The 26437-nt window shown below is 41.9% G+C and overlaps 1 protein-coding gene across 5 annotated transcripts in view; it reads left to right on the top strand.

Annotated features, from left to right (window-relative positions):
• Herc2 (HECT and RLD domain containing E3 ubiquitin protein ligase 2) overlaps positions 1–24604 on the top strand; it is a 165344-nt gene extending 140740 nt beyond the window's left edge. For all 5 annotated transcript variants that reach the window (XM_052161590.1, XM_052161599.1, XM_052161565.1 and 2 more), the window contains 15 exons: positions 167–381; positions 6764–6941; positions 7405–7566; positions 9216–9307; positions 9705–9844; positions 13147–13334; positions 13895–14092; positions 16487–16570; positions 19254–19395; positions 19585–19779; positions 20528–20640; positions 21164–21354; positions 21954–22059; positions 22327–22539; positions 23891–24604. In XM_052161590.1, the coding sequence (XP_052017550.1) occupies positions 167–381; positions 6764–6941; positions 7405–7566; positions 9216–9307; positions 9705–9844; positions 13147–13334; positions 13895–14092; positions 16487–16570; positions 19254–19395; positions 19585–19779; positions 20528–20640; positions 21164–21354; positions 21954–22059; positions 22327–22539; positions 23891–24163 (2490 nt within the window). In that variant the 3' untranslated portion in view covers positions 24164–24604. The remainder of the gene's footprint in view (positions 1–166; positions 382–6763; positions 6942–7404; positions 7567–9215; positions 9308–9704; positions 9845–13146; positions 13335–13894; positions 14093–16486; positions 16571–19253; positions 19396–19584; positions 19780–20527; positions 20641–21163; positions 21355–21953; positions 22060–22326; positions 22540–23890) is intronic.
• Positions 24605–26437: the final 1833 nt, after the last annotated feature.

Below are 26437 nucleotides of genomic sequence, written 5' to 3'. Positions count from 1 at the left end.
ACACAGCCCGGCTGGCACTTCTCTAAACCATAACAGTATATAAAAATTTAAAATTTCCTGTGATTTTGGGCTTTAAGTTAAATTTCTCTGAAGTGTAAAATGTATTGAATGCTGATTCTTTGCAGTAATTACTAAATACAGGAATATTTCTGTTTTCTCATCTTAGCTCTATGCCACTGGTTATGGTGCTGGTGGAAGACTGGGAATTGGAGGGACAGAGTCAGTGTCTACTCCAACATTACTGGAGTCCATTCAGCATGTGTTCATTAAAAAAGTTGCTGTGAACTCAGGAGGAAAACATTGCCTTGCTCTCTCTTCAGAAGGAGAAGTTTACTCTTGGGGTGAGGCAGAAGATGGAAAGTTGGGACATGGCAACAGAAGGTATTGTGTGAAAATACCATCGTCAGTGTTTTCTTTGGTTTGTTTTAATGCTCACACATTGTATTGGTCTTTGACTTTTAGAACATGTGCAATAACCTGCTCAAATTAGGAATGTTCCTGACTTATTTGTCAGAAGTTGATTCACATGTCACTGTATGTGAGCTTACCTATATGATTCCTGTTCTGGGAGGGAAACATTTAAGTCTTAAGGTTTTTATTTACAGGTTTTATGGATACTAAGTATCTTTTTGAATATCGCTTTGTTACTGTCCAGTGAATCACATTGGCATTTTGGGTGTTATTACATGATACCAAAATTTAGACTATAGAAGATATGGGGCAAGTAATAGAGTAGGCACCATTCTTCACACCAAGGAACCAGACTCAGTTGTTTAAAAAAAAATTAGTACACCTACAACCCAAAGTATAAATGGAGAAGCATCTTAGAAATAACTAAAAAACACCAGACAAAATATATGATTGCCCGAAAGATACTGAGTATCAGACAGCAATATAGAATTCCCTGAGAAATAGGAAACAAATAAGGCTAGTTCAAAAACTTTCTCCAGTATATCATTAGTAGACAGTTCCCAAGTCACAGAGTAGGAAGGAGAAACCCTGGCAGATGGTGACAAAATCCTGTATTTTAGAGAGGAGAGAACTGACATCTAAGGAGGTCAAAAGAGGTAGACTATGTGGAGTACCACAGAGGAGAGACTGTACAGAGAGACCCCAGAGACCCCAGAACCAGTAAGGCAGTCACATGAAACCTAAGAAAACCACTTCAAATAATTAAAAGATACAATCCTTGGTGCTTACAGAGAAGTGACTGAGTTCCCAGAAACCTCCTAATTCATATGTAATTAGAGTACAGAAAGTAATAATAAAAAACTAGAGAGATGACTTAGATTAGCATCTGTAATTCCAATTCCAAGATGTTATGATCTTTGTGGGTGTTACACACATGTGAGCAAAACACTCATACCAATAAATATATAAGTGCCCATTAACAGGAGAAACAATGGATCATATCCTATTAGTATGATTCCTCTACCAAAACTAAAAAACTGAAACCATTTTTATAAATAATAGAGCTCAAGGCTCAATCATTTTTATGACTATGAATAAACCCCTTATCAAGATAAACTTTATAATGACCTGGAGACACTCAAAAATTGCATGTATGCAGAACAGAAATACACCTGTATGAGGAGAAAAACTAGTCAGTCAAAACTGCTTCAGAAGTGACTCAGTGATAGAATGTATTTATTCTAACCACATACCATGCTGTTAATAAACAAGAGCTTGAGCATGTTAAATAGAGCCTAAAAATTATTTAAATGCTCAAATCAAAATCTTTTTTTGATATTTTAATCAATCAATTAATTAATATTTATTTTACACTCCATATTTTATTCAATGCCTCCTGTCCACCCTCTGACTGTTCCACATCCCATACCTCCTCCCTACTCCCCTGGCTGCACGTGGATGTCACCACCCCCCACCCCACCTGACCTCTAAACTCCCTGGGGCCTCCAGTCTCTTGAGGATTAGGTGCATCTTCTCTGAATGAACCCAGACCCAACAGTCCTCTACTGTATGTGTGTTGGGGGCCTTATATCAGCTGGTGTATGCTGCCTATTTGGTGGTCCAGTGTTTGAGAGATCTCAGGGGTTCAGATTAATTGAGGCTGCTTGGTGCTTCTACAGGGTCTTACTTCTACAGGGTCTCCCTTCTCCTCAGCTACTTTCAGCCTTCCCTAGTTCAACCACAGGGGTCAGCTGCTTCTGTCCTTTGATTGGATGCAGATATCTGCATCTGATTCTTTCACCTGCTTTTTGGGTCTTTTGGAGTACGGTAATGCTAGGTCCATTTTTGTGAATGTTCCATAGCCTCAGTAATAGTGTCAGGCCTTGGGACCACTCCTTGAGCTGGATCCCACTTTGGGCCTGTCACTGGACCTTCTTTTCCTCAGGCTCCTCTCCATTTCCATCCCTGTAATTCTTTCACACGGGAACAATTATGGGTCAGAGCTGTGACTGTGGGATGGCAACCCCATCCCTCATTTGATGCCCTGTCTTCCTGCTGGGGGTGGGCTCTGTAAGTTCCCTCTCTCCACTGTATGGCATTTCATCTAAGGTCCCTCCCTTTGAGTCTTGAGAGTCAATCACTTCCCAGGTCTCTGGTACATTCTGGAGGGCACCCCCAACCTCCTATCTCCCAAGGTTGCCTGTTTCCATTCTTTCTGCTGGCCCTCAGGGCTTCAGTCTTTTTCCTTCACCCAGTACCAGACCAGGTTTCCCTCTTCCCCCTGCTCCCCCACCCAACCCACGTTCCCTCCAGGTCCCTCCCTCCTTCCCTTTCCACTTGTGATTGCTTTTTTCTCCCTTCCAAGTGGGACTGGGGTGTCCTTACTTGGGCACTTTAGCTTGTTGACCTTTTTGAGTTCTGTGAACTGTATCTTTGGGTATTCTGTACTTTTTTGGCTAATATCCACTTATTAGTGAGCACATACCATGCATGTCCTTTTGGGTCTGGGTTACCTCACTCAGGATGATATTTTCTAGTTCCATCCATTTGCCTGCAAAACTCAGGATGTTCTCATTCTTAACAGCTGAGTAATATTCCATTGTATAGATGAACCACATTTTCTGTATCCACTCTTCTGTTGAGGGACATCTGGGTTGTGGGGCATCTTTTGGGTATATTCCCAAGAGTGGTATAGCTGGGTCTTCAGGTAGATCTATCAAATCAAAACCTTAAAGATGAAGAATACCTTCACAGAAAGGAAACATGGATTATGGAATTAATGCCTGAATAGATGTTGTAGAAAAAAAGATCAGAGAAGTGGAAGACATAACCATAGAAAATATCCAGAGTGAAGACTCATGGGAAAAGAAGGAATGTACAACTGACAGAACACTAGTGAACTGTGGGACAATCTCCTGGGGCTTAATGTATTCATAGGTAGAACGTTTAAATGAAGGAAATGAGATATTTTAAAGAAATAATTGAAACTCCAATTGATTAACAGCTATAAATTCATAGGTGCAGTAATCTTAAAGAATCCCAAGCAAAAGAAACATGAGGAAGAATATAAAGATGACACCAAAGTATACTGACAGTAGAACTTTGAAAGAAGTTGGGATGGGTTAGATTAAGGTGGGTCGGTTAAAGGCATATGTAAAGGAGTAAGAAACCATAATAAAGTAATGCAATAGGTAGGAAATCAGAAAACATAAGTCAACTAGAAAGCAGACAGCAAGGTGAGATCTTAAACCCAAGCATGTTTCTATCAGGTGTAAAGACTTAACACTTAGAAGTCAGACTAAACCTGAGGATATAGCTTAGTCTGTTTTGAGCTTGGGGACCTGAGCTTGACTCCCTGAATCCCTAATTTAAAAAAAAAAAGGGCATGGTGTCGTACATGTGTAACTCAGGAGACAGAGGCAGGCAGATTCCTAGGGTACTCCATGGCCATTTAGCCCAGCAAAATGGACAGGTTTCAAGTCAGTGAGAGATGTTGTCTGAAAAACATCCAAAAAAAGGTGGCTGTGCTTTGGTCACCTACCCACACATGGACATGACCACTGCACACATTCAAAATAAACCAAAGTCAAAATGATGGGAAAATGTGTACTATGCCAATATAACCAAAAACAAACAAACCCACAATATTTATATTAATATTAGGTACAATATATATTCACAGCAAAAAATATTGACAGGGATTAAAGTGTTTCTTCATGATGAAGTATTTCTTCATGTCATCAAGAAAACGGAGTAAATAGTGAGGTTAGTCACCTAGTAGACATTGATGAAAATAAAAATATGCTCTAACTATGGAGCTAGAGGGATGGCTCATTGGTTAAAACTACTGGCTGTGCCTCACAACCATCTAATTCCAGTTCCAGGGGAATCCATAACTGCAAAGATAAGTTAGACAACCCCTATGGCTGTGATTTAAATATCCTTCCTCTAGTAGTAAATAAAGTATGAAATGCTTTAAAAAAAAATTGGGTAACTACGAACTTGATCTAATTAACATTTTGAGAAAACTGTGACAAACAAAATTCTAATCTTTTCATGTGTGCATGGACCACCTACAATTGTAGACTATGCATTGGACTGCAAAATAGCAGACTTTACTTAGCAAAAGGATTTAAGTTCATACAAAACTTATTCTCTTGTCCTCAAGGAAATTAAATTGTAAATCAATAGCAAGTCTTTGAAAATCATCTCTTAATGCTTGGAAAGCAAATAGTACATTTCTGTACTCAGTCTTAGCCAAGAGGTAGAAAAGCAATTAAAACACCAGAAAAACTGATAGATCAAAGAATGAGTAAAAAATAAAATGTTAAATAATTTTAAACAGAATGAATGTGAAATTGATTTGCCAAAATGTGTGAGATCTAGCAAAAGTAGTACTTTGAAGAAAACTTGTAATGTGAAATGCCTCTTTTAAAGACAGTAGCAAAAATGATACAAAACCTAACTTCAGGTCGTATACACTATACTATAGGAATTCCTTTAGGAAGAAGAACAAACAACTCAGTAGAAAAAGGGTCAGAATCCTTAACACAGAAAGCTAGGAAGGAGAAAGTAGGAAAAGAGAGAAGAAGACTGGTTCTTGGAGGTAATAGTTAGCAAAACTTCTACCAAGACTGATGGTGAAGAGATTTCAATTCACAGGAATTTAGGAGATGAAGTATTTTCATACAGAGTCTACAGGTGTCGAAAGATCACAACGTAAAGCTGGACATGTAGCTTAGTAGTTAAGGCCATCTTCCTAGCTTGCTCACCTCAGGGCCTGGTGGTCTCCAGGACCACCAAAATAAAATAGATCTTTAAAATAAAACAACAGAACATCCACCATAGAAAAGAGTAAACAAAGAACCTGAAAGTATCAACCATGTGTGATTGTGTTTTCCTGTAACCAAGGAACTTGGGAGGCAGGTAGAGGTCACAGCTAGCCAGGCTGCCCTGTGGGTTACATAGTGAACTCTGGGCATTTGAGGACTGCATGCTGGGCCCTGTTTCAAACAGCAGAGATTATAGTCTAATAAATAGCTTTAAAGCAACAAAGATGACAAACTCAAACACAAAATCAACAACCCATAGACTCCAAAAACTAATTTTTGAAAATGCCATCTCCCAAACCAAATGACTGATGACTTCTGATGTAATGTAACCTAATTTTTCAGAACTTTCAAGAGAAAGGAAAATTTTCCCTGGTTTCTTTTTCTTTTTGGAGACAGGATTTTGCTATTTAAAATTACCCAGGCTGGCCTCAAACCTATGATCTTCCAGCCTAGCCTTCTGGAATTACAGGTGTGTATCACTAAACCCATTTTGGATTTCTTGTTTATTTTTTTGTTCTGTTTGTTTGGAGGCCTTTAGGATGTTGAACAAATTTTCAACCACCAAGCTAGTCTTATACCCCATTTTTTTTTTTTTTTTTTTTTTTTTGGTTTTTTCGAGACAGGGTTTCTCTGTATAGCCCTGGCTGTCCTGGAACTCATTCTGTAGACCAGGCTGGCCTCAAACTCAGAAATCCAACAGCCTCTGCCTCCCAGAATGCTGGGATTACAGGTGTGCTACACCACCACCGCCCGGCTAATTTTTTTGTTTGTTTGTTTTTTTTTGTTTTTTTTTTTTGGTTTTTTGAGACAGGGTTTCTCTGTATAGTCCTGACTGTCCTGGAACTCACTCTGTAGACCAGGCTGGCCTCAAACTCAGAAATCCGCCTGCCTCTGCCCGTGGAATTAAAGGCGTGTGCTACCACTGCCTGGCTTCATTATTTTTTTTTTTTAAAAGACAACTTTACCTTTATCAAAACAAGACTCAGAAAAAATTCCTCCAGTCTTAAGAAATCAAATCTAACAGTATACAAAAGAATAATACTATATGATCAAATGGCACTTATGCCAGAGTTCTTAATATTGATTGAGTCCACACTAGAAACTGAGTCAATATAGAAAGAACACGTAGACATATAGTGTGATGAGCAAACCGAATAAGAGAAAGAACACACACACACACACACACACACACACACACACACCTGCCTACTTACCTGCAAACAAAATCTTCACTGGCTTAGAGGCCTTGCAAAAACATATCATGGGTTTGGCTTGAAACTGTGAAAGCCTGCTCTGGCATTCAGGTATCCTGTGTAGATAGAAATCATTAAATTTTGATTTCAGGTTTAAATGATTCTTCTTTATTGACTTTATAGTCACTTAACTGAGAGAGGATATTTAAAGGCATACACTGAATAAATAAGTAACAAACAGAAATGTTTAAACTTAAACAAGTGTTTAAATTTTAAAATATATAAGAATAAAAATATTTTAGTAATATTTGTTGTATTCTTTTGCAGTCCATGTGACCGTCCTCGTGTCATTGAGTCCCTGAGAGGAATTGAAGTGGTTGATGTTGCTGCTGGTGGAGCCCATAGTGCCTGTGTCACAGCAGCTGGAGACCTCTACACATGGGGCAAAGGCCGATATGGCCGCCTGGGGCACAGTGACAGTGAGGACCAGTTAAAGCCAAAATTGGTGAGAAGGTACTGGGTTTAAATGCCCAGGTCCAGGCTCAAGTAGTAGTGCTCATGCTGTAGTGCTGACATGGGATAGGGGCAGTTTGTCATTGGTGTTATGATGTAGTGGTCATAGGCTCACCATTTGTAAGTATTTTTTTAATTGACAGAAATAAATTGTCTTGGTACAATTGTCTTGGTACACTCTCTATAAATGAGTGAATGATCAGTCTTCATTGTGGGGTTTGGTTTGCTCACTGCGACTCTAATGCCTGCTTTCTATAGTTCGGATTTATATTCTTTAAATAAATTTATATTGTTCATATATAGAGAGGAATGCATTTCTACCTTAAATAATTATTAAACTTTTTTCTTTGTAAAGTCTTAAGCATTCATAAAGTGCTAACACTATTATTATAAAGCCTTTGTTGTGATCATTATTTACTGTCAGCTGCTGAACCCTGCATTTCCTTTTCCTGAAGGTGGAAGCGCTACAGGGTCATCGTGTCATAGACATTGCGTGTGGCAGTGGTGATGCCCAGACACTGTGCCTCACTGATGATGATACTGTCTGGTCCTGGGGAGATGGAGACTATGGCAAGCTTGGCAGAGGAGGCAGTGATGGTTGCAAAGTGCCCATGAAGGTATTTTTGATCTGTGCATCCCAGATCCCCAGTTTCTTTTCCTTGAGTGTGCTTCTTAGGTGCATTCTGTTCATTGTAGGAGTAAAAAGGGACCGGAGGGGCCAGGACAGTGGATACCTTAGGTGCTGTTGTGTTCACTTGGGAAAGGCATGTAATCCAGATGCGTTCCAAAGAGCCTGTGGTTTTGTTTAGTGTGTATATCTGCTTGACATACAGAGCTAACACAGGTCCCACTTACTTCAGTTTACAGTGATAAATTGAGGCCATCTAATGTAGGATATAGACTAGAGCTTGCTTCTAGTGGATATGATAGATCTCAAGCAAAGAGAAGAGGCCATGTGTTACCAAGTTCATAGGCTTAAGTTAGGGGTCTACCTGTGCTGAGACTGGCTCAGTAATTTCTTAAAGCTTTCAGGTGATTTGACTATCTTTGATAAGTGGCTATAGAGATTGAGGGGAGTAATGTGTCTAGGTCATATTAGATCAGTGTGCTAGATAATTTTTTCTGTGCCCTGTAATATGTGATTATTGTAATGTTGTACAGTTGGGGTACTATGAAAGAAGACTAGGACTTGTGTATGCTCAGTGTCTTTCTTACTGTACAGATGTGGAACAGAGAGTCTCGGGACATAGGCATCCTGGGGCAGAATCGGACCAGGTGGTTCATACCAGGGACCTTTCATATGAGAGACCTGGTCCAACCACATAGCTGTTGTTTTGGTGTTGTGGTTCTCAGTGCAACTGCTGTTGATTCCATAATGACTTTTAGTCTTAAGTCGGTTTAAGTTTTTAAAGTGAAAATTCACACTGAGGCATAGCAATATTTGCTATAATCACAGTACTCAAGGTTGTAAATTCAAGGCTTAACTTGGATTATATGAGACTCTAAAAGAAAAAAGATCAAATTAAAATCCACTCCTTACTCACACAGAATGCTCAATATTTATCTCAAGGTGGCATCCCTTTCTGTCACCTGCAGCCCTTTCCTTTTTTCAGTACAGGTATATTGCAACCTCATTATAAGTTGTTCAGGATTTCCCCTTTTATGAAGGAAAATGATTGGACTTCATTAACTAAGGAAGGCTTTTTACATTTGAATATTAAGATGTTGAGCATGGGAAAATCTGGAAGAGGATATTACTGATGGCACTGTGACAGGGCAAGAGATCCAGACAGATAGTGAAAAGAATGAGGTTTTAGTTAATTTTAAAATTAAATATGGGAAATAAAGTAGGAAGGCATACACAGATACCACACGGAGCAAAGTTTGCTGGTTGAGAAGAAGCAATGACCAGATAAATGAGGTCTGACAGGATCCTGGACATGGAATGTAGAGGGTATATATTGGGTGTTCGTGGGGTCATAGCATGTCACGGGATTGTCAATTGAGGGTATGTTAATTATTAACACCTGGTAAGATGTCCTAGTTCTTAGGAACTGTATCATATTTCTGAATCATGTTTCTGTATCATGTTTCTGCTTCCTTCCTGAAGTTACTTTGGTTAGGTTAGATATTAACAATGTATTAAATATTCTACGTGAGTACAGATTTTCAGAGTTCTTACTAATTTGGTTAAGTCTCAATGTGATTGCAGCAGTCAGCAGTGACCTTGATGAAGTCTGCCTAATTGCACCTTTTTCATTTCTAGATTGATTCTCTCACTGGCCTTGGAGTAGTTAAAGTGGAATGTGGATCTCAGTTTTCTGTTGCTCTTACCAAGTCTGGAGCTGTTTATACATGGTATGTCAGAGTGTGCAATCCCACTAAAACCATATTTAAAAATTTTAATTTTGTATGGGCATTTTGTCTGCATGTATGTCTCTGTGCCTTCCTGGTGCCCACAGATGACAGAAAAGCCATTATGTTCCCTTGGAATTTGATTTAGACATGATAGTGATCTATCATGTTATCTGGTCTGCTGGAAGAACAACAGGTCTCTTGATTGTTGAGCCATCTCTCCAGCCTCTAAAACCATTGAAACTTTTAATTACCTTCTTGTTAACTTCTGTGACAGGATGTGATTTAGGTGCCGAAGTCTAGTGCTTACACCCTGAGGGTAGCTGCCTGCATGCAGGGTAGTAGAGTGGAATATAGATGACCATAGCCCAGTAAGTGGCGTTGTTTTCCTTTAATGCAGGGGTAAAGGTGATTATCACCGGCTGGGCCATGGATCCGATGACCACGTTCGGAGACCTCGGCAGGTTCAAGGACTGCAGGGGAAGAAAGTCATTGCTATTGCCACTGGCTCCCTGCACTGTGTGTGCTGTACAGAGGATGGTAGGTTCAAGCCTGATGTTCCAGAGCTGAGGCCTGTAACTCTAAGGTTATCTCACATAATTCGAATTGTAGTTCTAGAGACTGAGGGCAGGGTTTGACCCCCTCATCTTCAGTCTTCTGTGTTACCCTCATAAATATGTTGTGTGTCTTTGCAGAAAGACCTGAGATACTGTCCTCAGACAGGCGTCCTGTGGGTCAGTCCTTAGCATCTAGGAACTCTATCCTGACAGGGCTCCCTCCTTCCTCAGATGCTGAGTGGGCTCAGGGTGCCTGAACTGTTTGTATAGTGTGGTCTGTGCTGATAGCTGGTTTCCTCTGGGGTGTGGAGCTTTGGTTGTGCCAAGTGAACATTGTCCATCCCAGTACAGATTCTTACTGTAGTCTGTAGCTATCATACCTGTGGATGGAGTGGCCCAGCAGGCAGGTTTGAACACTGAGGCTCATGAAGAGTTGGTAAATGTATTTCTCCACAGTCTTGCTGGACACAAGGGACAAAATATCCATGGGGGCCTACCACATAGCCCAGGAGAGCAGAACCATGGTGGCATCATTGAAAGCTTCAGTGAAAGGAATGAGGCTAGATAACAAACAGTACCAGATCCGGGATGTTCATGCTCTACCTCATCCCAGCTGGAAACTGGTTGCCTTGATCTCTCTTTGTGTACAGGTGGCAGCTAGATGTACTGTTGATAGATCTGTGTCTCTGGGGACAGATGAGGTAGCTTAAGAGTGGAATGCAGCAAACACCAGATTGGAGGAGGAAATATTCCTCACAAGCTCTAGGAGGAATCCAGCCCTCCTGGTGTCTCCAGGAAAGCCTTTGATGGTGGTAAAGGTGCCCAGCGGCAGTACCAGAGATAAGCCCACCCTGAGTACACAGTAAAGGAGCAGCAGCCATGCACCAAGGCCTCTCATGCCTAGGCTAGTGGCACCTCCAATCAGGCTGCAAACAAGGCATAGCAGCAGCTCTCTGGAGAAGGTGAGGAAGGTGAAGGTGGCTAAGTGAGTGAACACTGCGGGTGAGGAGATGGTTGTCCACAGTGCTTCAGCACCATCTGCCACTAAGACCACTGGCACCAGTACCATGCCAGCCACCACTGTGAACAGCACTAGCAGTTGGGCTTGAATGCAGTAGTCCTGGGAACTGCTGCAACCACCTGCTAATGCACTGTGGTCCTGTCTTGAGCCCAGTGCTGGGCCACCCATTTGTCCTAGCATCCACAGCCTCTGCTCCCTTGGAGTCAGCCTTTGTTTGATCAGCAGTTAGCTGAGCTGCGATCAGGGAGTGCCTTGAGAGCCTAGAAAACTGAGGCTGAAACTTTGGAAGGGGCCTTGGAGTTGCCACAGGCTCTTGGAGGCTGGAGTGTTGTTCTGTGTGCTGAAGCTCCTTTATTTTTCCTTATAGTCCTGGATTCCCAAAAGACGGGTGTTGAGAGCCCTGGGTTAGAGTTTTGGGATTGGGGGAGGCTGGACATTTTGGATCTAGGAGTTCTTCAGGTTAGGACTTAAGTGTCTTTGGCTCTAGGAAGACTTGAGGGTATCCAGGGGGCTGACATCTGCTGGAAGCTCAACATTGGTGCTGTAGATCCAGGATGCCTGTGATCCCAGGTCCTGAGAGACCAGGGCTGGTGTGCCTAGATACTGGACACTTGATACCAGAGCCCAGAGTAGGGTGGATAGAGGGTCTTGGGATCTGGAGAGAAAACTCAGATTTCTACATACAAAAAGACAGGGCCTGGGAATGTAGAAAGTGTCTCTCTGCTTTTGTTATTAATTCTTCCTTTTAAGTAACTCTCAGGATTTTTTGTTTTGTCCCATCACTCGTTTTAACAACATCAGCTACTTGCTTAAATTTAGATCTGCCCCGGTTTTCCTCTGTGGAAATGTTTTGTACTTACTAAGTATTTGTATGAAAAAATAAAAAATCTACTTGAATGTCCATTTTCTCATCCAGTATTTTCTTAGCTTATTTGTTATCATTTGTCCTAGGTGGTAGTGAGAATTGAATCATGTAGTTGTGTTTATGTGGGACCCATGGCTTCCTGACATAGTTCAGTACCAGACATTTTTCTGGCCTTTTCTCTGTCTACATTTACAACTCCTTTCTCTTTTAGTGATAAACCTGGATTCCATTAAATACTGTTAGTTATATTGACATTCCAATTATGTCCTGTTTGGCTAATTTTTATCTCCTTATGTGATTCCTTACTAATATATGCTTCTTGGGACAAAAGATGGTCGTCTCACTCTATCTTTCATGTTTCTGAGCCTTCTTTGGCTGTTTCCTTAGGAACTCTTGTTCCTTTAGAGAGAGCAGCATGTAAAAGATTCAGAGGATGAGTATGATCATTGAAATAGGGATCCATGTTGTCTGGGCACTCTTATTGATTAGAACTAGGAAACAAGCATTTTGTCCTCCCCTCTGTGGACTCTTGCTTTGTCATAGGCTGCTATAGAGCCACATGGTAGATGCAATGGGTTATCCCAGTAGGGAAGCTTCCTTTTCTCAACCTCGATGCCTTGCTTGTCTGTGTGCACCTTTGCAGAGATGTCTTCTGAGGACTCATGGTCATTCACTCACCCTATGACTTTATAACTGTATTCTTAGAGAGCAGTAAGAGGCAAGACATAGCATTGCTTTTCATCACACAGGCATCTTATTTGAGACTGTCCTGTCCCTCAGGACAGGCTGAATGATCTGTCCTGAGGAGACTGCATTTTATATTGTCAAAGAATAAAAGCCTCGTATCTGGTCCACTCAACACATGACCTTTCATTTAGACCTTTTTTTTTTTAATGATGGTACTTCACAGTTTAGGTCCAGCATGGACCCAGAATATATAATGAATTTTATAAGTGATGAAGCCTTTGCCTAGATTATGAATAACTAGGGAAGGGTACATATCTTTAGGAAATATGGATTTTGTTTATCTTAAAGACTGAGTTTTCTTCATCTGTCTAGCATTCAGGAGCTGTCTAGGTTGTTAGGAATATTTTCCTAAGTTTCATATTATTTGTTCTGATGGAGAAATGCTGCTGTTACATACTAGGTCCAGAACTAATAAACCAGACCAGACTAGAGTTTTGGCTAACAGGTATTGTAGAGAGTCCTGGGAAGTGTTCTTAACCTCTTTAGATACATGATTGGTTAGTGTGTGCTGACTTCTAGAAGCTGGTGCTTAGAGAGGCGAGCACTAAGACAAAACAGAAGGGTAGTAAGTACTACTGTTGTGATAGGAAGACACTGGAATTGTATACTCACTGCTCCTGTAACCTAAGTTCTTTAAATTTACTTTGTTTAGGTGAAGTTTACACATGGGGTGACAATGATGAGGGGCAGCTAGGAGATGGAACAACAAATGCTATTCAGAGACCACGATTGGTAGCTGCCCTTCAGGGTAAGAAGGTCAACCGTGTGGCCTGTGGTTCTGCACACACCCTTGCCTGGTCAACCAGCAAGCCAGCAAGCGCCGGCAAGCTCCCTGCACAGGTCAGTGCTAGCTGGGTAGGCGTGCTAGAATTCGGGCACATTTTGACAGCTAGCTATCATGCAGGTAATGGCCATAAATGGCTCATATTTTCATTATATATTTACAGAGGTGTTTCACTGAAAACAGTTCAGTTTGTAATACTATGAAACAGTGCTATTACGAACTGTAATACTGAGCTAGGAGCACAACTCAGTGATAAAATGCTTACTTACTGGGCATGCATGAGGTCCTGGGTTCAATCCCCAGCACAGAAAAAAAAAAGTAGAGAAAAATAGCCTTAATACTTATACCAACTAACATCATTTGTCCAACAATGTGTTGCCTTTTTTACATTTTGTAACTATATAAAGTGATTGCTTTAGATATGGCTTACATGTTTTTTATTTCTGTAAACTAATTTTTATAACATTCTTCAATGTTTATTTATCTTAAATGATCAAACTAGCTAGCTAGAAAGAATATGATGAATTTTACAGACTAATCTCAGAAATAATAATGCTGTTTTTTTTGGCTTTCTTTGCTTTGCTACTTAATGGACTCAATGAAACTGATGTTTCAGGTACCCATGGAGTACAACCATTTACAAGAGATCCCCATCATTGCCCTACGGAACCGACTGCTGCTGCTGCATCACATCTCAGAGCTCTTCTGTCCCTGCATCCCCATGTTTGACCTAGAGGGCTCTCTTGATGAAACTGGACTTGGGCCCTCAGTTGGCTTTGACACACTGCGAGGGATCTTAATATCTCAGGGAAAGGTACTTTGTAGCAGTCTATAGGTCAGGATCACTGTGGCTATCAGCAAACTTCCAGTCAACAAAAATCTGTATTCTGTTGACTGTAGATACAGACTCTTTTCATTCAGCAAGTGGCCTTTGAGTATCTCCTACATGCCAGCTATTTCTAAGTACTCGAACATGTTCTTAAAAAAAAAAAAAAAACAGCCACGAAGCCAAGCCTCACGCACAAGGTTTTCTCTGCCTGCCTGGCCTTGAAGGTTTTTGGTCAGTTCCAATGACCCAGGAGGGAGAAGTCCTTAGGTAATTTCTTCTGCTATTATGTCTAGTAGAGGGCTGGGAGCTTAGAGAGAGTCTCTGTGTCAGGTTGTGTAGGTGGGGATTCCTTGCTGAGAGGATTTAACAGGGGCAGGAAGTCCACAGAGTCAGGGATTTTGGCATGGGATGGGTTTTGACCCATTGATGTTTTTATCGATCAGAGCTTCCCTGGCTGGAAAGTAAAAGATGAAGCTGTTGTATTTCTGGTAGGAAGCTTAATGTGATCTTAGAGGGGACTCAGCGTTATATAGAGGTGTGGGAACATAGAAGGTGAGTTAAAGATCTTCCACCTAGAAAGTCTGTGACTCTTTGATATAGTTATTATCAAGGAGTATAGTCTATTCTTATTGATGAAATGAAATTTAGTTGTTTTACTGTGATGCCCAAACAGTTATTCTCTTTTAGGGTGGGCTCTGTTGTAGTGAACAGGAGGGCTGTGTGTATTTTATGTCTATTGTGCCTGAGGGTACTGAGCAGTAAAGATGATATCTAAGGGAAGATGTTCTCTCTGATAATAGATTAAAGAAGAAACCTAATTTCAGCTATTTTTCCAGTAGTTAAATAATGGCAAAGTTGATTCTGTCATCTTCACCCTTCAAAGAAAAGGGGACAGTAGGTAGCAAAGAGGACAGAGGTCTTTTCTTGTAGAGAGGGAAGAACATATAGACAGATTGCATCCTACATGAGGTAGCGTGAGCGCATTTTCTACAGGCTGCAATAACCTCTGGGATGACTTCCACTAAGTTAAACCTGGGGCAGCATGGGCAGTGGTGTTGGAGGGCCTGCACTGAGGCAGGCAGTAACAGTAGAGGGCAGCATACAGTGGGTGTGTGCAGGGCCCCCGAGCTGAGCAGCCTCTGATTGACAGTCTCTGGATGGGAGTTGGAGGAGACAGTGCAAAGGAATGAAGTCTTAGTGCCCCTGATTCAGAGTAGCAGTGAGTTGATGTGGTTTGAAAGGTGGAGGCAGGAGAATTGTGAGTATGAGACCATCCTAGGTTACATAATGGGTTCATAGCTAGTATAGATTGGATAGCAGGAGTTATAAGACCTTTTCTTAAAAAAATAAACAGCCGGGCAGTGGTGGCACACGCCTGTAGTCCCAGCACTCTGGGAGGCAGAGGCAGGTGGATTTCTGAGTTTGAGGCCAGCCTGGTCTACAGAGTGAGTTCCAGGACAGCCAGGGCTACACAGAGAAACCCTGTCTCGAAAAAACCAAATCTAAAAAACCAAAAAATAAAATAAAATAATAAACAAAGCCATTCGCACAGTTATCACTGGAGTGGAGCTGGGCAGCCAGGGATTCAGAGTAGGAAAATGCTCTGAGGGGGAAGCCGGGGCATGCGGGAAAGCAAGTAGAGGTGAGGCTGTGCATGGGCCATGATGCTAGATATTTTTCTACCAATAAACTTGAATCTCCTTCTACCTTTACTGCTTCCTGGGGTTACTTAGAGTTTGATCTAGGAGAGTGGCTTAGGCTCTATAGACCTTTGTGCTTGCAGGTCTCCCTTTCCCTAGCTCTGAAAAGAGGGTACTGGTGCCTCCTGAGCAAAGAGGCCTGAGACTACTGTTTCCTTTGAATGCCCCTCAAGTGTCCCTTTCTGGATGATGCCCAGATTCTCACTATCATACCAGCACTGTCCTGGCTATGTTCACCCTGGTGTTTTTCTGGGTATGCTTAAGTGTATTCCCTATCCCAGGTCTGGCTGAACCCATGAGATCCTTGATCAACAGCTGTTCTGTGGTGCAGTTAAGAGTTTGAACATCAGACCCTGTTGCTGTTGAACTTGTAGTTTGGCAGGGAATCCTCAGTCCTCTAGACCTGAGTTGGAGCATCTGTTTGCCAGGCCTCAGCCCTCTGGTCTGCTCTTCCTGAGGGATGTGCCTCTTTGCTGAGCTTCAGTCATGCTTGTAAGCTCACCAGTTCTCTACATCGCTTGCTAAGCTACTGACCTCTGTCACAGAACAGAAAAGGAGCCATTTTCTGTTCTCAAGGAAGTCTGACTTTCAGAAATAGATGATATAAAACAGCAGCATGGTTCTCAGACATGACTTCTATTTCAGGCTCTAAATTCTTGTTTGTTTTTTCTTGTTTTAGGAAGCAGCTTTCAGAAAGGTAGTACAAGCAACTATGGTGCGAGATCGCCAGCACGGGCCTGTGGTGGAACTGAACCGCATCCAGGTAGCACTTTCTCTCCGCCTGACAGTTGTACAAGTGATATCCATGCCGTCTTGAGGGATGGCAGCACTCACGGGCTTAGGGGGCAGGCTTTCTATGTGGAGTCTTCTGATGCTGAGGGTTTAGGCGCTGTTTGTATGAAAATAGAAAAGATTGACTTGGCATACACCAAAAGCACAGACAAAGAGAGAAGTTTTTAAAAGGTAAAGTAGGAAGCAGCCATCTTTTCCCCCACAGGGTGATAATGGCCACTCTTCTATGTGGCCTTTGTGTATTTGTTATGCACAAAGCTAAGTTGCTCTGTAAATTGATGGGATTTTTACTGTAACAGTTCACATTCCTGTGAACCTTGTAACCTCCTGACTCTGAGAGTTTTCCAGTTTAATAAGCCATCATTGCTAACATTTTTTCATGAAAAAAAGGGAAAATCAGGCCATTTCTGAATCAACACTGCTTCTAAGTACACATAAACTTATACTTTGAAATTTTTAATTAAAAACCTAGAGGAATCCCAGTCAGTGATTATGCTAGCGCATGGCATTTGACATTTAATACGCAAATGAAATTAGCCTCGCCTCCCAGATCAGAAACAGAGCCGTGAAGAACAAATTCTTTGTTACTGAACCTTTGTATTAACACATGATTTTTATCCTGATGGTGATTACATGACAAGAATTTTTTTCTGAATTGTACTTGGGGGCATTTTGGATTAAGAGATCAAACTCTTGTCCTTTCTTGGATAGCACATGTGACCACATTGGTGGAACTGGTGTCTCTAGTGGATGAACGTCATGGCATCTATTGCTAGCCGTGATTCGGTCCTCCAGTTTCACAAATAAATGGGCTGATTAATTCAGTCTATAAAAAAGCTTTTATTTCCCCACCTTGGATGACGAGCATTCTGTAGTTTTCAAGACAAGGAAAACTACACTGGTCCAGTTCCTGTCTTACACAGACCTACAGACTCCTTGGAGCCAGGAATCTCACTGGGATGTCTGTGGCTGGAGGTATCAATGAGTCACACTGACTGCTTAGAGCCTATAAAGTCCTGAAGTGGGCATGCTGCTGCTTGATATCTTTTTTCCTTGCAGATTTTCCATAATACCGGTTTTCTGCTTGTCTTTATATCCCTATTTTTGTGTTTAAAAATGGTCAATATGCGTAAGAAAAAAACTGATAGATTGAAAAAAAGCACACAAACATACTTCGAACAGAGTGCAGCATAGACTGACGTCTGGGGCGCCTTCATCATCCACAGTCACTGGGCATGTTAGTGCAGTATTATATCCTAAGGGTAGAATGCACTCTACAAATGTTGGAATCGAATTGTTTTCCACCAAAGTCAGACTCAGTCTAAGGTGAATTGAAGGTGACAGCGCTGAGTCAGATTGGCCATACTGCCCTGAGGCCATGGTCATGGTGCTCAACTAGTTTCCTGAGACTTAGGAAGGACTAATACTGCCTGCTGGAAGGGACTCAAGAGATTCAGACACACAGCTCATTTTCCTGGGGAGGTTTTTCTTTTGTATAATGAATCTTAGTCACCACCCTCCCCCCCCCCCCCCCCCCCCACACACACACACACACCACCCATTACTTTCTCTTATGGCCCCTGACCCTACTCCCTGCTGCTGAAACCTGCTTCTTTTCTACAGGTCCCCCTGTACTTTCCTGCCTTTGATATGTATGTGACCTACTGAATTTAATTGTTTTAAATTTTTGCATGAGCACAGCTGGGGGTTATTTATTGGATCATAGGAGAAACTGTATGAGGCGCCAAGTCCACACCAGCATTAGGTTTTGCCTGATTTCTCCGGTGTTAGTTTGGGATAAAAACATTGACATGGAGAGTGAGTGGTGGACAGGTGCAGTCACTTGAGTGGCACCCAACTCAGCACAGTGAATAAAGGGAGGTGCATACCATGGCTGCAGTGGGACATCTGGTCTTGGCCTTTAGAGAACTTTGTATAGGTGTAAGTTCTGTACTTCTGTCTCAGTTCACAAGAAGGACTGTGTAGTGAAGCAGTGGTAGTTAGAGTTGTAGCCATTGATGGAGCCAAGTATGAAAGTCCAAACAAAGGCAGTGTTGCAAGCCAGTTATGAACACTACCTTGCCTCCAGCCCTGTGTGAATAGTGATGATGGCATACATCATTGCTAGAAAGTATATTTGTTCAGATGCCACAGTTAGGCTGCTGTGATGTCTGTCACCAATGACCTCATGCCTATGGTGGAGTTGCCTAAATAGTTTTGTTGTGTGTAGTGCTTGCAGTAGGGATCTGTGTGCCTCAGTTCCTAGCACATCGGCGCTATGGTAAGGAACATACCAAGTTTGCTGCTGACTCAGAACTGGAGCTGTGGAGAAGTCCAGGAGTAGGGTGCAGGGTCCATTAGGCAAAGCCTTCTGTTTCTATGTCCAGGGATTTGTTTTTGTTTGCTAGAGGTAGTAAAGTAACTGCCCCTCCTTTTGGGACCTGCTTTTGGCAGAAGTCAGGTATTAACTTAGAAGGAACCGAAGTGTGTGTGAGGTGTTAGGGCAGACCAATCCCCAGGTACAGAGTGTCTCAGTATAGAGTGAAGGGGAGGAGATTTGAGGATCTTATAGACAGGCTTCTTTACAGCTGCTTCCAGGCTATGCATTTTCTGCTGCCCCCGTGTCTTAGGCTTTTCATTCATTTCCTCTCTAGGTTAAACGCTCCCGGAGTAAAGGAGGGTTAGCTGGTCCGGATGGCACCAAGTCTGTCTTTGGGCAGATGTGTGCTAAGATGAGCTCCTTCAGTCCCGATAGCCTTCTCCTTCCTCACCGAGTCTGGAAAGTCAAGTTTGTTGGTGAGATTTTCTGTGCATATCTGTAGACTTTACTTGCTTGGGAGGGAGGAGAGAGCCTGGGGGATAGCAGGCTGAGCAGTACTATGAGTATCCCGTGCAGAGGTTGAGAGTAGCCATCTTCCTGGTGCTGTTCTGCAGGTGGTGTTGGGTGGCCTGTCTGGTGCTGATTCTCCTTTCCTTTCTCTCCAGGTGAATCCGTGGATGACTGTGGTGGTGGCTACAGTGAGTCCATAGCAGAGATTTGTGAGGAACTACAAAATGGACTTACCCCTCTTCTGATTGTGACTCCCAATGGCAGGGACGAGTCTGGTGCCAACAGAGACTGTTACCTATTGAACCCTGCCACCCGTGCACCCGTGCACTGCAGTATGTTCCGATTCCTAGGTGGGTCTCCGTTGTGTGTCATACTGCTGTGGAGGGCTTGTAGCATTGCTTGTCTATCTCAAGGCAGCCTTGGGTATTATAAATACCTATGTTTAGCTTTTGAGACATTGGTGATGAAAGTGATGTGCAGTGATTTTTATGCATTTATCAACCTTATGGAAGAGAAAAGGTTCACTTTGTACTTTGTGTTAAGGACTTGATATAGATCTTATAGGTCTTTGTATAGGGACTTATAGTTAGGCAGCGTGTGACTATGTGTTCAATGCTGTATGCTTTCTTTGACATGCAGAGGATCTGAAATACTGTTTGTGTTCTAAACATACCTGGAACTCAGCAATACATGGAGAAAGATGGCATTGGCAGTAAGCCTGTCACTCTTTGTCTAGGTCTGTGCAGAATGCTGTCACAGGGCTCGTCATCCTACCATTACCTGTTATCAGAGAATCCACCTTCGTGGAGGAATCCATCTCTTGGCTTTGCCATCAAAGGGACAAGAGTTGGCTTACTGTGGGTTAATCCTGTCTATGAAAAGAATAAGAGTTAGCAGTTTGCATTATGGGAAGAAAAGGAGTGAGTTTTGAGTAGGACCTGATGTCTTGAGGTAGGGCTAGCTCTCAGTTTGGGTAGTTCTGGTTGAGAAGGCTCCATGGTCTCAGTGCAGAGCTGATATTCCAAGGTGTGTTTGAGCAAGCAAGAAGCAACTTTTCATCTATTTCAAGTATTCTGACCTTCTGCTTTAAACAATCAGGGGTGTTATTGGGCATTGCCATCCGAACTGGGAGTCCGCTGAGTTTGAACCTTGCTGAGCCTGTATGGAAGCAGCTGGCTGGGATGAGCCTCACCATTGCAGACCTGAGTGAGGTAATTTATCTGGGCTGTGGGTCTTGTTAAGGGGCTTGGGCTTCTCTGGATTTCTGAGAACACTCGTGGGTATATGAAAGCAGCTGGCCTCTGACAACTCCCTAGAGCAGAGAAAAGTGTGGATCTGAGAGGGTTGGTATAATATGCACTTTGTTTTGCTTAGCAACTGATGTAGCCTGACAGACAAGGAGATCACTGTCATATGCAGAGCTGGGCTACACCTCAGGTTCCCAGGAAGGGGACTGATAGGACAGCCACAATCTGCTATCCCTGAGCCACGTTGCTTTTTATGCCCTTTAGGGTTTAGTGGAGTATCAGTCACCCACAACTTATTTTCTCAGCAGTACAGCAGAATATTAAAGAACTCTCTGGATCTTTCTTTAGCTCCTTGGGTGAAGTACTTCCCTGCAGAAATCTTTTTTTCTTCTTCTTCAGATTAAGTTAGATATGGCTGGCTGTACTTGGGCTCTATGATAGGGAATCAGCCGAGGTTTAGCATATATACTGTATTTCTCTTTAACAGGTTGATAAAGATTTTATTCCTGGGCTTATGTACATTCGTGACAATGAAGCCACTTCAGAGGAATTTGAGGCAATGAGCTTGCCATTCACCGTGCCGAGTGCCAGTGGCCAGGACATCCAGCTGAGCTCCAAGCACACGCACATCACCGTGGACAATCGTGCGGAGTATGTCAGGCTGGCAGTAAGCTACAGGTCTGTGATTATCTGGCTCCTCATTGCTTTGACTTAATAAATAATAAAAGTAGCAGATTATAGTTTGAGTGTTTATGGGTATTTATGGCTTTTTTAGATGTATCATAAAAATATACTTATTTTTGTTCAACTATTATCAATCTTTGTTATAAATTTTATTTGGTGACTTGTGTTCAGAGTACTTATTCCCACTTGAAATTTCTAGGTTTCAGTAAAATAGTTTGGTAAGTGTAATGTTCTCATTTAGGAGACCCCACAGAGATATAGTTGGGGCCATACCAACATAGAGTAGCCTACCTCAGACCCAAGTGTGCCTGTACCTTGACGTTATAGCTTCTGTGAGGTGTGGCACTATCGTACCCAGCACTGACACCTGATAGTGTGTGTGGCTGTAGTTCATCATTGAGGTTATGTCCTGTGCACCAGTTTAGGCACGCTCCCAGTAGTGTTGTGTATGAAGAGCATCACCAGAGCCATTCTCTCCGTCCTCTCCTGTGGCGTGTGTGGCAGCAGTATGTGTGTGTAAAGCTAGGTAGCACCAGAACAAGGAACCCGGTAAATGTCTAGGCGTAAGGAAGATTTGTTGTTTGTGTTTTTAGACTCCATGAGTTTGACGAACAAGTGGCTGCAGTCCGGGAAGGCATGGCTCGAGTCGTACCTGTGCCCCTTCTCTCTCTCTTCACTGGCTACGAACTGGAGACAATGGTATGTGGCTGCTCTGTGCTGTCTAGAGGTGCCTTGGTACACTAGCCCGCTCATTTGATATTTTACTTAAAACCTTCCTTTTGGAAAGCTAAGGCTTGACTGTGATAGTGAATGAAATGATAACACAGCTTATCCACTAGATGCTGAGGTGCAGGGTGGTGCACATGTCCTCCTGAGACTATAGGAAACAGAGGATTGGATTCATGTTGAAATGAAAAAAAAAAAAGATGGAAGTGAGAGCCTGTTCTAATAGGATGTTTTTCCTAGGTGTGTGGGAGCCCAGACATCCCACTGCATCTTTTAAAGTCAGTGGCAACGTATAAAGGGATTGAGCCTTCTGCATCCTTGGTTCAGTGGTTCTGGGAAGTGATGGAATCTTTCTCTAACACGGAACGCTCCCTCTTTCTTCGCTTTGTATGGGGCCGGACAAGGCTGCCCAGGACCATTGCTGACTTCCGGGGCAGAGACTTTGTCATCCAGGTAAGCTCCTCACCAGGTTCAGAGAGCTCTGTATTGACATCAGTGGAAGTGACTTGTGTGTTTTCTGCTCCAGAGCAGTGAAAAAATAGATTCTGTACAATGAAAATGGGAAATACCTAACTCCTATAATTTGAAGTCTTTGAATTTTACAATTAAAGGTCTTGACTACTACAGCCTATTTTTGCAGAATGTATCTATGTCATAACCAGTACATATTATTGTTAACACCAGCATATAGAATTTGAATACACATACTTCAAAAGCACTTGTTTGATTTTCTAGTTGGATCAAATAGATCACTAAATATTATGCTAGTAGCAAAGAAAAATGAGCTTGCTCATACATTTGAGAACAAATTTGTTTTGTCTAGAACTCAATGGTCTGGTGATTTAAACAAACTCAGTTTACCTTTTAAGGTCACTGAGGAGGGAAAACCAGACCTAACACTCTTCTTTGTCCTGAGACTGTGGTAGACACATCTGTACTAGGTTTCCAAAAAGGGACATTTTATGATGCATCCTTCTCCTGAATACATGTTGTCCTATTAGCCACACACAGCTACAGTTTAATTTGATTCAATTATATTTATTTAAAGAATCCTTAATGTTTGTAAAATTCTGTCTTCACTTAATAAATCATTTTATAATTAAAGAGACCAACAATAAATAATCACAGATAAGGGAACACCAAGAAAGCATGACACTTAAATGTAGTATGGTTTCTCAGATAGAATCTTGGTCAGAAAATGACAATACAGGACAGTCAGACATGGGAAGCAGCCATCCTCAGTAGCATGCCATCTGTGCCACACTGCACTGTAAGATTTCCCTGTAAATATCCATTATTTTGATAAATATCCAAATATTTTGATAAATATCCATCTTTAAGGAACATCTTTGATAGCAGTGTTTCTAAAACAACAATAAAGATTTGTTTTTGTTTATTTCAAGTATCTTGATCTGTAGGTGGTGGTCTTAGAAAGAATGTCCTCTAATGGTCAAGTGGTGGACCCCAGTCTCATGCCCCATTCATAGACTGGTGTCAGCTAGGTGACAGGACTTTACCTACACCAGTAGGAGACAATGGGTTGGACTGTTCCATTGACCACCTTCATTTGAGTGCTTGGTGATGATCAATGGTCACAGTAAAATTGGTTTGCTTCTCTTATTGCTGGTCCTAGGGTTGAGTTAATTTTTTCATATATCTAAAATTGGTCCAATTCTACATTTTCTTAATGCTTTTATTTCTAGCCAAATAAACAGATTCTATAAGAATGATGTGAACACAGTGAAGTAAATGCAGAGTTTACTTATTCGCACCACAATCTCTTATTAATATTCTCTACCAACAGGTCTTGGATAAATACAACCCTCCTGATCACTTCCTTCCAGAATCCTACACATGCTTCTTTCTGCTAAAGTTGCCCAGGTATTCCTGCAAGCAGGTGCTTGAGGAGAAGCTGAAGTATGCCATCCACTTTTGCAAGTCCATAGACACAGATGACTATGCTCGCATAGCGCTCACTGGAGAGCCAGCTGCTGATGACAGCAGTGAGGACTCAGATAATGAGGATGCTGACTCTTTTGCTTCAGACTCTACACAAGACTACTTGACAGGACACTAAGATGGAAACACCATCAGGAAAAGATGTGGCTGAACAAGCAGGAAGAGTCCTGTTGTGTAAATTGTAAATGTTGAGTGCACTTGATGAAGAATATCACTCCTTGAAGTGTGTGGAAGAGAGAGAGACTGGCTGTCTGAGAATTACTGTGGTAGGACAATGGCAAGATGAGCCTGTGCATGAGGAACTCATGGGACACTTCCCATAATGCTGCATTACCTATAGGACCCAGTGTTTACTACAGTGTAAATGTTTATATGGACACACAACACCACCACTAAAATAAAGCCTTTCTACTTGTGGGTGCAATAGATTCTTTCTTTTTCCTTTGCAGTGTCATCTTGATTGTATATTGAAAATACTGTGTAATGATGAAATCATATTATAAATATTTCAACTAATTTTACTCTGAATTTGTTTATTAAAAGCTTTTTGAAAATTAAATTATTATTTCTTCAATGCATTTAGAAGTTACTTAGAACAGAAAACAAAAATGCCATTCAGGCCTCTTCTCCCCAGGCATACCATTTTAGCATATTCATTATGTGATTGGAATTGAGGCATTTTGGTGGACAATATCATAATTTCTATCATGGAAAGTGTATTTAATGTCTGTGTCATGTATATGCCAGAATTTTAATCCCCTATGAATAAAACATGTGTCACAAAATTGTAGGCTGAACTTTCTTAACCAATTAGACTAGCACACATGATCTGCTACAGCCAAGCCATACTCAGTGACAAAGCACAGAGGTATTTATTAAGATAGCTGCTCTCTGGGCCCAAGGAGGCCCCGGGACCCTCAGTGCTCCTTCTAACTCTCTTAAGCATGCCTTCATTCCCAGTACCAAATTCTGTTCCCACTGGTCTGGGTCAGGTACACCCTGGGTCCTATTGGCCTCTGGGTAGGATTTGCTCTGTCTGGTAAGTTCTAGAGCACAGCAGAGAAGAACTGGCCAGGCCAGTCACCTAGTATACTAGATCTTGAGATTAGTACCTGATTGAGTCAAATATTTGTAGTTCATGTTGGAAGGCATTTTTGTAAAAAAAAAAAAATATTTTTTTGGGTTTTTTTTTTTTTTTTTTTTTTTTTTTTTTGGTTTTTCGAGACAGGGTTTCTCTGTGTAGCCCTTGCTGTCCTGGAACTCACTCTGTAGACCAGGCTGGCCTTGAACTCAGAAATCCACCTGCCTCTGCCTCCCAAGTGCTGAGATTAAAGGCGTGCACCACCACCGCCTGGCTTAAAAAAAATAATTGTAAGCAAAAACTGAGTTGTCTCTGATTCTTAGTCATAACTGCTTCATTTTGTTCCAAGAGGATACAGGACAACTAACTCTTAAATTTTTAACCTCATGCAACTTAAAGTAAAAATTCATTTTGGTAGATCAAAGTTTGTGCTAAGAAACCTACTGTAGTAAAGACAGGCCACTTGGGAATATAGTTCTTCAGTCACTCTTCATAATGTGTGTTGTGAGGTTTCACCAGTATTTTGAATTGCAGGTTAGTTGGTTTGATACATCATGGTTGTTTTACTACTAATAAAAACAGTAGCAGATTATGTATTTAGAATACACAAGAACTTGTAATCTGCTTGAGTTTACAAGCAGTGTCGTACTACAGAGTAATCTATTTTCTGTTATTCATAGCAATACCTGAAGCTGACTAATTTCATAAAGATGATAGATTTAGCCTTTAATGCTAGCACTTGGTAGCCTGAGGCAGGGGAATTGTGGGTGCAAGGTCAAGTCACCTTTGATGACTTCCAGGGGAGATATTAAAAAAAAAATCCTATTCACCTCAGCTAGACACCAATAGACCAAAGAAAGGGTTCTGTTCAGTCCATATTGGTAAACTGTAGAGTTTATGGGAGTGACAGGAGCATCCATGCCTGGCTCAAAAGACAGCTACACCACTGGCAAGTCCCCTAGGCTTTATGGCCAACCACAACGCTGGAGAGCACCCCATGGGTTGCATGCACTGTGTGAATCTCCCGGTGTTCTAGTTATCTTTCTGTTGCCTTGATAAATTAACTCTGACCAAAAACAAGTTGGGGAGGGGGGGAAAGGTCTGAACATCATCTTACAGATCATCTAGAGAAGCTGAGGCCTGCTCTCAGGTTCACATTCAGCTGCCTTGCACCTGCTTAGGGATGGAACTGACTCACAGTGCACTGGGCCCTCTTGCATCAATTAGCAATCAAGAAAATGCTGCCCAGACATGTCTGCAGGCCAGTTTGATGGAGGCAGTTCCTCACTGAGGGTTCCACTTCCAAGATGT

This window comes from Apodemus sylvaticus, chromosome 1, assembly GCF_947179515.1.
Source record: "Apodemus sylvaticus chromosome 1, mApoSyl1.1, whole genome shotgun sequence".
Classification (NCBI taxonomy): domain Eukaryota; kingdom Metazoa; phylum Chordata; class Mammalia; order Rodentia; family Muridae; genus Apodemus; species Apodemus sylvaticus.
Note: the sequence above shows the minus strand (reverse complement) of the source record. Positions and strands in the feature narration are given on the sequence as shown.